General features: G+C 25.4%; 1 protein-coding gene across 2 annotated transcripts; it reads right to left on the bottom strand.

Moving 5' to 3' along the window:
• Positions 1-1,021: 1,021 nt before the first annotated feature.
• Positions 1,022-10,479, bottom strand: LOC135930539 (transforming growth factor-beta-induced protein ig-h3-like). Of its 2 annotated transcripts, none has more exons than XM_065467347.1 (13): positions 10,282-10,479; positions 9,467-9,733; positions 9,197-9,288; positions 8,041-8,150; positions 7,440-7,571; positions 7,199-7,343; positions 6,318-6,452; positions 4,741-4,878; positions 4,213-4,355; positions 2,306-2,431; positions 2,176-2,262; positions 1,594-1,825; positions 1,022-1,381 (listed from the first exon to the last, which is right to left on the bottom strand). In XM_065467347.1, the coding sequence occupies exons 1-13, from the start codon at positions 10,371-10,373 to the stop codon at positions 1,230-1,232; spliced, it is 1,851 nt and encodes a 616-aa protein (XP_065323419.1). In that variant the 5' UTR covers positions 10,374-10,479; the 3' UTR covers positions 1,022-1,229. The 2 variants fall into 2 exon arrangements, with proteins under 2 accessions (XP_065323419.1, XP_065323418.1); XM_065467346.1 differs by having other exon boundaries at positions 7,440-7,574; positions 10,282-10,476.
• Between the last annotated feature and the right edge of the window lie 475 nt (positions 10,480-10,954).

Below are 10,954 nucleotides of genomic sequence, written 5' to 3' on the forward strand. Positions count from 1 at the left end.
ACTTAATAATATAATATTCAGGTCTGACATGCATAGCCATTGACTGAAGGTATGTAATTCAATTCAAATAATTGTTAATAAAGATAGAGAGTATTTCAGCAATATTATTAAATTTTTTTAGAGAATAATTGTGTTATAAATGTGTAAAATATTTTTTAAATGCAATATCGTTATCCCATAGTCCGTATGTTGTTCTAACTGACTTAAAACTGAAAAATTCACAAACTCTAGTATTATTCCATGATATCAACTATTTTTAAATTGCTTTTAGTTATAAAATAAATCATTATCGATAAATTGTCTTTAGTTTCATATTCAAATTAATTTCATATTCTTTAATATGGTATATGTAATAATTGTTTGCGACTATATTTATATATATTAAAAAACTTTATTTTATTATATATATCATCACCATTACTTATAGTTGTACTTGCATTTAAATAATTAAATCTAAACTTATCATTAATATTACCTATTGCAACGCCACTAATGGCCTAGATTCCCTACATAAATTTATATAATGAATCTAATATGCGTAGTCAGGGAGAGGGGGCAAGGAGAACCCCCCCCCCTCCAAAAATTTGCTTGTTCTCGTTATTATCCTTTTTATACAATATATCACTTTAAACAAGAATCTGAAAGAAAAATATTTTTTTTAATAATTTTTTAAATAAAAAATATTTTATATTAAAAAAAAGTGAAAACCCAAATAATTTTATAAAAAATTTAATATCAAAAGGAATATATGGGTGAAACTCTCACCTAATAGTACACCCCTTGCCTTAACAAAATCCCAGCAACGCTTATGAATTTTGATTTTGAAAAATTAATAACTAACTTATTTCTCTTTCAAATTATTGTTTGTAATGATATATTGTATATATTTATAGGGGAGAGATACAAAAATTATAGGAAAAAAGTATATGGGCACCGAGTTAAACATCTAAATTTTCTCGAAAGGTTTCTGAATCTTTATTAAATTTAATCCCAATTTATGATAAATAATTATGATATATAAAAATAGAATAAATTTATTATAATAAAACCCTTTAATTAACAATCAATTGATTATAATTTTACTATTAAAATAAATAAAATATTTTTAAATCTTTATTAAATTAAATTCAAATTACATAAATATGTTTGATTAATGATTATTGATATATAAAGATAAAAATAAATAAATTTTTTAATAAATTCCTTTAAAAATCAAGCGATTTATATTATTAATAAAATAAATCTAAAAAAAAATTAGGTAAAAATCTATGAAACATATCTTGTTTTCTTAATTGAAAGATTATATTTGGACCTATCAACAAGTACTTTTCCGAATTTTGAGCATCGAAGGGAAACGATCTATGGACAGAACATTGGAATCCTAATATGTGTATTTGGACAAATAAATAATCAAATTTTTTTTAATTTTTTAAAAATTATAGTATGGAATCCTAATATGTGTATTTGGACAATTAAATAATCAAATTTTTGGTAATTTTTTAAAAATTATAGTAGAAAGTTTAAATATTTAAGAAAAATTCAAATTACAATAAAATGGGTTATGTTTTTTTTAAAAAAATTCTATTTTCTTACCTGATTTAATAGATTCCTTTATTATTTCGGCTTTTTTTTTAAGTCTAATATTAAGCATATCATTTCTGGGCGCAGTTACAGTCAACTGTATCGAATGATTTGTCAGGGCTTGCGTCAATAATTCAGGTTTAGATTGTTTTAACAGCTCTATAAACCGATCTATCTTAGGAAATTCGGTATTGATGTAATCCAAAGCGCTATCCAAATCAGAAAAAGATTTTCCGATTAAGGGCTATAGAAAATGGTGTGATAAGATGTGGTCAAAATATATCATATAAGATAGATATATTTACTATTGTTAAATTCGTCATAAATAACGACTAGTAATTATGACTAATCTTTGAGTAGAGAAGCAATTAAAAAATGGGAGATGGACGGTTATCACCTTCCGATAATGAAACCCATATCAATTTATTAACCGCTACAATGAATATAGGTTGGATACCGATTCTGGATCCTTTATCACTATATATCAGAAAAGAAAAAAAATTACAAATAGGAAGCAAACTTAAATCTAGGCGGTACAGAAGACATGTATTATATTAGGATTTAAAACTTTAGTTAAAAATTTTTTTAATTCACCTTGTCTATTATGGAATATATCCCGCGGCTAAATTGATAAAGACCAGGAAGGTTTGCGCATTGAACAGATTTCAAAGATTGAAAAAGCTAAATTAATAATTAGGTTCCATATAAATTAAATGTTATATACTGTAGCTTCCATGTGATATTCCAGACCTGACAACGATAAAAGTGACGTTAAATCTATGGTATGATCCTTTAAAAATTTGATCGCATTTTCTGGATTTTCATAATCATGGCCTAATTTCTTGTATTCCTTTAATAATTATATTGGAAATAATAAAATATTAATTATAATTTTAACAATGGTGGAACTACTGAGACAAATCTAAATAAAATCAAACAACATAATTAGTCTTGAATTGAATCACCAAAAAACAAGGTTTAAATTAAATAAATTTTAGTTAATGACTAAATATTTTGGAATTTTTCAATTACATTCCTCCAATCAATAATAATAATCTTTACAAATTTAGGGATTTTATATTATTAAATAAATATATATCAGTAAAAAATAACGACTTGTCATATATATTTTTTTTGTTGCAAAATGGATGATTTTTATCTGATTTTTTCCCCAAATATTATTATATATCATATCCTAACCCTTTGCTTTAATTTATTTTATATTAAAAAAATCGTATCAATTTTTTTTGGTACTCATTTCATTTGGTAGGCAAAATTTTAATTTTTGACAATTTTTACGTTTACACCATATTGCCTCCCCACCCCCCCCCCCCGCCGCATAATTACTTTAGGGCTGGTCCTATTATATTTAATTAATATAAAGCAATAAAACGCTCGATAATGAGAGTTTTTAAAGGAGTGATTAATCTTACTTTCGACAATAGTGGTATACGTTTAGAGATTTCAATTTTTTACCCAATCTATTAATTAGAATTAGAACACTGTATGCGTCCAAGCTTAAGGCCGATCCAAGTTCGATCTAACTCAAATCGATCAGAGGACCGACATTCACTCGGGTTTATTAATTGGAAAGAATTTGGACAAAAGTCTATAGAATCACTGGATAAAAATTTTATTTTATTTATAAACATTCTCTTCTAGAAAAATATCAAAAAATGTTATCTCTGACACCACTGGCTCAACTTGGAAAATTAGGTCCCATTAGAAATGGAAATTTTCCGGAATAATACAATTAGGGAAAAACTGAGAAATAGAAATTATAAGAGAATTCTAAGACTTATTCACAAATTATCAAATAAAACGATAATAGCACCATAATTTAAATCTTGTTTTATTTGTTAAAAATGTTACAAACATCAAAAATTTATAAATATAAATTTATTATGCAACAATATTATTATCGATAGTTTTAATTAAGTAGTATGACCTTCACTTGATAAAGTAGAATTAATATCTTGCCTTAAATTAATTCTCTAGCCTATATATAAGCTAAGGTCTTATCATTTGGCTTTTTAGAAGAAGCTTAACTCCCTCTACCAATACATTTCTATATATGATTTAATTTATAAATACAAATAAGTATATATATAACATTGTTCCAGAGAAATTAACATTTCTCCTTCAAGATAACTAGGAAATATACCATATCTTTTGCATGTGCTTCCATTGAATTGGGAATGTCAATATATACATTTCGCCCTCTTTTTATTTATTTATGGCGCTTTACTTTAAGGGTATGAGTCTAGAGGTTTAATTTACTTCTAAGTAGTGAAATTTACTAAGCAAATCTTAATTAATTCACTTTTCAAAATGATTTAATTATAATCAATGTTGTTTTGATAAATATATATAGCTATTTGATAAGCCATGTGATAATAAATATGACTTAATAAATACACTACAGTGTATACAGAATTTGGCTTCATATTAAATATATAATAGGGAATCCCGGGAACTTTTGTGCATCTCCGAGAAAATAGTTTTGCCTTTACATCTCTAGGTCCCATGAATTAAAATTGTTAAAATGGAATTAATTAATCATTTTATAGGTTGTATTCTCTATATATATATTTATTTATTCTGTTTAATAATTTAATTTAAATAAATCACTTCAAAAACAGAATCCTGAGGTATTAGAACTAACAATCGGCTATGGTTGACTTTAGAGAGATAATCGGTATTCAATAAAATGCGTTTAAAAGTTTCTATATCAGGAATATCTCTTTGGTCCAAGATTTTATCGAGTGATAAATCTATAAGATTTTGGATATTGAATTTATAAGAAATGCAATAATAAAATTTAATCTCTCTCTATAGAATATTTAATTTTAATAGGGATCTAGTTTTTATTTGATGAGATATTCACGATGATACTTAAATGACGAAATACCTAATAACCAGAATTTGGAAATTTGATTTCCATTCTGAAAATATTTTATGCATGAAAATTACAGAAAATTTCTTAGAAAATATTTTGGTATTTTTATTTAAAAATTTGATTTTAAAAAAATCTTTCTTCGAAAAATAAAAAGATTTTTTTCTCAAAATTATATTTTTCAAACTCTGCCGATAATAATTATATAATATTTTGAAATATATAAGTTTTATTTTAAAAGAAATATAACTGAATGGACTCACATTCTGACGGAGTTTGAATATTTTTATCGTTTACGATTTGAATTATTCCATCGGTAGCTATAATGGTTTTGGAAACATTAAATCCATAAACGTTGCATTCACAAGAAAGACTATTTGCTACTAATTTCTTGAGGAAATCTATTTTTATTAATAGTAAATCAAAAGGAAAAATCAATAGTTAGATTATTTAAAAAAAAATTAAATGGGGTTTTGCCATTTATAAAAGGCTGATGAATGTTGGAAATTATGAAAATTATATGTGGAAATTATATGTCTGGAATGGGAAAAGTAAATAAATTTAGGAATAGAATTAGGAAGGTAAAAACATTTAACAAATAAAATAAAATGACTATAGCTAGATAGGACAAAAATGTGCTATAAACTATCTGAAATAAAAAACTCAATGATGAAGGTAATAGGAAGTTAAAAAATAGTCTAAGTTATTATTTCATATTTTAAATGAATGATCATGGAGATTAATTCATATTTTAACTCTAGTTCTATGTAATTTATATTGTTGTATTGCGATTGACATTTATGGATGGTTGTAATATGTATTCAAGGTAAAAAGTAATATCATTTTTGTTTTTGTTACATTTCAATTATTTTTTCATTTGTTTATATTTTTTTTCCGGTCATAGGTTACTTTATTTGAATATTTACTGATATATTATATCGTGATTATTTTCCCCTTTATTAAAAATATCATGTTTTATTCTGTATACATTTATTTTACACATGAAAATTATTTCTAATGTTAAATAAGTTGAGATGAGATATAATAATTTTAAAAAAAGAAAATAGAAAATAGAAAGCCAACCAACAATTTTGATGTCAATACATATCCAAGTTATATAATATATGATTTTAAAGTATAAAAGAAAAGGTTAAGGAGAATCTATTAATTATATAATAGAAAATATATAGAAAATATAGAAAAAGAGAAGGAGAAATAATTTTAGAAAAGTAACACAAGACTATTTTCTTAACCCTGGAATACATCTGAATTAGAATACTTTGCTTGTAAAAATTATGAATGATAAAATCTTAAGATTTTTATTCATCACTTTGAGACACCCTATACGGTCATATCAGAGATATTCAAGGAAAACATTCCAAATCTATTAGAAATATTTACTAGATTTGCCTAACCAAATTGAGGCATAAGACCTCAATAATCTGCGGGCAGACAATACAAAAAAAGCATCTTAGGATACACCAAGTATCATGCTGCCATGAATGCGATTTTTATAATTAAATTTTATTTTACATGGAAATATATATATTTAGTATGTTTTTTTACAATAAAAATTTTTCGAAAAGCTCAATTCTTTCCAAAGTTATTTAAAATTTTATATCATGGCAATTTTTAAGATAGAGAAGTGGCCCGTACATAAGATTACTAGTGCAGGTTAATTCTGAAATAAATATAGATTATTTTTAATACACTCCCCTCTCAAAAAATGAAATGAACATAATTTAAAAAATGGTTTGTTTTTCGATTTATACTTTCTAATTTTTTTTAAAAAAAATTCTAGGTTATTTTATGATTAGAAAGCTATATTTGATTTCTCTACCAGTTGCCTGTTTATCGTTTTGATCCAATATATCCAAAAGGTCTTTATCCAAATTCGATATTGCTTCATTAGTTAGCGCGGTAACAGTATGCGAATTTCCTTTCAAGGAGCCAATAAGATTTGCGGATATAAAATCTATAAATATTTTTATATAAATTTTGATAAAATATAAATTGATGATTTTATTACTATATATTCAAAAAAAAGTATTATACAAGTATATAAACAAATTCTCATTTCGATTAAATTCTTATGTTGGTCACAAATTTAAAGCAAAACAGCCTATTTTGCGTGTCTACCTATTTACCAATGTTGTTAAAAAATAATTTTTAAATGAATCTAGATACAAATACATCGTCTAAAATAATATCTAGATACCGATATTTTAATCAAATATCTATCTAGATACAGATGATACCACATTTTTATATATAGATACAGGATCTAGCTATTGTTATCTAGATCCTTTAACAACTCTGCTATTTACAAAATAAAATTTCCTTAGACGTGACTTTCTAAATTTTGGGTGCGTCCGAAGCTTTAAAACTTTAACTCCGAATTCTGTTTACTAAAAATATTTCAAAAATGTGTTTAAGAAAAATTTCTATGAAATTTTGTATTTAATACAAATTTACAAGAAGGTAATCATTAATAAATTTATTTAGACAGACAAAGTAAGGAACTTATTTTCGGAAATAATTTGTGTAGAGACACGTTTCCTCAAATTTTTTATTATTTCGTCGAATATCAAATTTCGCAAGTTTTTTAGCCACCTTATTAATCTACACAATGCCCAATTCGAATTTAAATTATACCCAACTATTCTTAGAACTACTTTTAAATATTTTAAAATGTTGCGTAAAAAAAATGCATAATTTTACATTTCAACGATTCTGATAACTCCTTATTATCTGACAATAACTCGATAATTGTTTTTTGGACTGTCGGAACAATTGAATTTACAGTGTGGATAACTCCGTTAGCAGAGAAGATGTTAGCATCATTCAATTTAACACAATTCACGCGCTTGATTCAAATAATAGTTGAACAAAAAATAAATAAATGAATCCATAATGTGCAATAATATCGTGAATAAAATATTTAAATCGGGATAAAAATTACATCTTTGGTTAAATAAAATACGTTGTCGGGTGTTTTGTAAACCAGGTCGCCAAACACTTCCTTCCTGAATACCTGATTTGGTATTAAATGAGATGAAATATCTGGAGTCTCTTTACCATCGCCATTAGTGTCCTTCTTATTTATACAAATTAAATTTATAATAGACGGGATAGGATTGTAGCATTTTTAAAAAAAAATTCTTTCTTAGCTATTTAAAGCATTCGTACATCAATTCTGTATTCAGAATTTATTTTATATATTTATTTTTTCCTTTTATTCATTTTATTGTGTTTATTTACATTGCATAATGAAAAACATTTCCATATTTTTTTAAAGCTTGCAAATAAAATTATTTAACTTACAAAAATTCACAAAAAATATCAGAGACCTATCGAGGTTTTACACGATTTTTTTAAAAAAAAATGCCGGCCCATATTTTTTTAAAATATATTAAATTTATAATAATGGCGACTTTGAAATATTTGACTTCAAAATATTGGACTTGCCCGGCCTGGGAATTTTTAAAAAAATTCTGGCCGAGCTGAGCCGGGCGTGCAGGTTTCTGATAAATACATGTAAGTAACAATTTATAAAAACTTACCAATGGAACAAAAAGGGTGAAATTATGCAGGCTTTCTGGCAAGTCCCTCATTTGATGGACACCTTCTCCTAATTCATCAAAAACTTCTTCAGTCGATTTAAAATCTTGGGCTTCATAAATTAAATTTAAATATTAGGATGAGTAGCTAAAACTTGTCTACACATTTTTTAAATATTAAATTTATAAATCGGTCATAACCAAAAACAGTTTAATCCGTTTTTCAACTTGTGCGGAAATTAAAATGAGAGAAGTGATAAAACAATAGAAATGAAAAATTTACAAAAAAATCACTTTTGATAAAAAAAATTAAATAATCGATGATTTTTAAATATTTACTAAATCACTATTTTTTTTTAATTTGTATTCAGATTTAAATATTTTTGAATAAATTATTATTACGCCAATATTAAAAAAAAAGAAGAAAATTTGTAATAATATAATTATGAATATAAAAAAAACCCGTTATTATTTTAAAAAAAAATTTTTTTAAATGATAAAATTATATTTAAAATTTAAGTAGTATTTTTTTTTATAGACTAGAATTTAAATTAATTAGATAAACCAGGGTTCACGTCCGATCCCGAAACTCCAGACTGAGGTTTGGGGCGATTAACTTTTCAACAATAGCATTAATCTACTAGGTACGTCGAAATTTGATTATTCTTAATGCATTAAAATATATTTGTCCTAACTAGACTAATCATTTTTTCAAAATTTTTACCGGTAAAACTTTATTCCTATATTTACAAAATAAAAGTACTGTTCGGTCGATAGTTGGGGTTTTACTAGTAATTTTTATTTATACCGGATATAGACCTAACTAAATAGAACCCGGTCTGGGCTAGGTCTTGGATGCGTGGGCCTTAATTTATATTTATCTATAATCTACATGAATAGGTTTTCTTAGCATCGAAATATTGTAGTAAAAGCAATAAAAATAAGGGCAGATTAAAATAATTATAGGGATCCTTTAATATCTCCTTATATTTAAACAAATTTTAAGTGATCTTTCAATATGAGCCTATTATATCAAAAAAAATATTTCAGGATTGTCATTTTTCCTAACGATACCAATGGAAAGTGCTCTAATTGGCCAATCTATGAGAAGAATATCCTTATTGATATCGAAATAAAAATCAAATATTATTAATTTTACCTAGGCATTTCCCATTTATCCTTTTAAAACCTATACAGCATTGTTTAATCGTTGTGGTTTTGTAGATCAATTGGTTATCACCGGTTGAATTGCTTAAAAACGAATCAAATAGATTGGTTTAAATTTAATTAAGCCGACATTAAGGAGAATATCATTTAAGATTTGAGAAAAATAACCGAAACCTTACCTTATATGATCACTGAAATAAAGTTTTTAAATAAAAAAAAATTTTAAATTATGATTAAGTTTTTTTATACACAATATTTATACCTATATTCGCATATTGAAACACCACCAAATGTTTTTTCAGACATGCCCACGATAGAATTATTGGCTATTGCCATCATTCTTATCTGTGAATCCCTTTTCCTCTTTCGATTTTTAATTTTTTTAGTTAAGCCTTGCAAGTCACCTCTGGGTTTTGTTCTACTACCGTCTATATCATTCGTTTCGATAGAAGGTTTGAAGATATCTGGTTTGTTTTCCGTATCTAATTGAATCGGTTCTGATGTGATCTGAGTCAGGCAAACATTTTCTCTTTTTTTATAGTGTTTAATTTTATTTATTTAGATTTCCTTTTAAAATTATTGTGTATATATATCATATTATTAGTGTGACTACGACTTGTAGGGTAAGAAAAATTCATAAATTTGAAAAAACTTTAATGTATGTTAAAAGGAATTGGATAAGGTGCCTATGAATTTGTCTAACTTGCCACCGTTTGGAGCGTTTTAAAGTGGCAATAACTATTGGACCCCCCCCCCCTTCACACAAATAAATAGAAATCTATAAATTATATAATCAAAGATTTATGTTTGTTTGATATTTACATATTTTTAAAAATAATAATAACCATGAAAAAATCAAAAATACCTAAGTAGAATTTATTATAGGGGAGACCCGGTCGAAGGCCGAGTAAATGGAGGTTTTGAATATAAAAAATACAGTAGTTCCAATATTTTTAATATACCAACTGCCAAATTCTACTGTATAAACTAAGATAGTTTGAAAATACTCTTAATATATTGTGAAAGTTTGAACGCAATTCTATCAATAATAACATCGATTTTATATGGATAATTTACCCTGGAAATTGGCATTCAAATCCATAAGAACGATGGTCAAGGAATAAGAAAGCTAAGATAAAACTCATCAAAGTGAACGCGTAAGTCATCATTTGTATGATATTTATATTTTAATTAAAATATAGTTTTTATTAGAATAAAATTTTTGTAAAAATTAAGACGAGAAAATAATATTTTACTTTTGTATATTAAAAATGTTAACACCAACAATATTCATAATAATATTATTCAAAAATGGTATCGCAAATACGAAGTGAGTAATTAAATAAACAAAAAAAAAGTTGTTTTTTTCCTTTTTCGTTCCAACCTTTTAGCTAACTATATTTTAGAGAAAATACAAGAGTAAACAAAAATATAATTTTCTTTCTTTTTTTTTATATTCATTTTCATATATAATTATAAACCTATCTATCTAGTGGAGTAGGTATTAATCATTTATGATATGAGTAATATGATAAATATTTTACTAATTATATTGCGCTATCCCCAAGTTTTGTCGATTTTTTAAAAAGGATTAGCCCCATATTTTAAGCAAAAAAAAATTACGCTAGCCTGAAAATTTTGCTCGCGGGGCTTGCATTATTTATGCCTAACATATTAAGGTCTAATTTCTATTTTATTCGAAATCGAGTTGATTTGTTTTATTGTATTTTAGGATTTCCATTTAGTTAAA

This window comes from Gordionus sp. m RMFG-2023, chromosome 5 (assembly GCF_954871325.1).
Source record: "Gordionus sp. m RMFG-2023 chromosome 5, tfGorSpeb1-WG-v2, whole genome shotgun sequence".
Classification (NCBI taxonomy): domain Eukaryota; kingdom Metazoa; phylum Nematomorpha; class Gordioida; order Chordodea; family Parachordodidae; genus Gordionus; species Gordionus sp. m RMFG-2023.

Coding starts and splice junctions, on each gene's coding strand:
- LOC135930539 (XM_065467346.1), bottom strand. CDS start 10,373: ATGATGACTTACGCGTTCACTTTGATGAGTTTTATCTTAGCTTTCTTA. Junction 2,432..4,212: donor CTCAGGATTCTGTTTTTGAA/GTGATTTATTTA, acceptor TAATTATTAAAG/GAATACAAGAAATTAGGCCA. Junction 2,263..2,305: donor AATATCACATGGAAGCTACA/GTATATAACATT, acceptor TTATTAATTTAG/CTTTTTCAATCTTTGAAATC.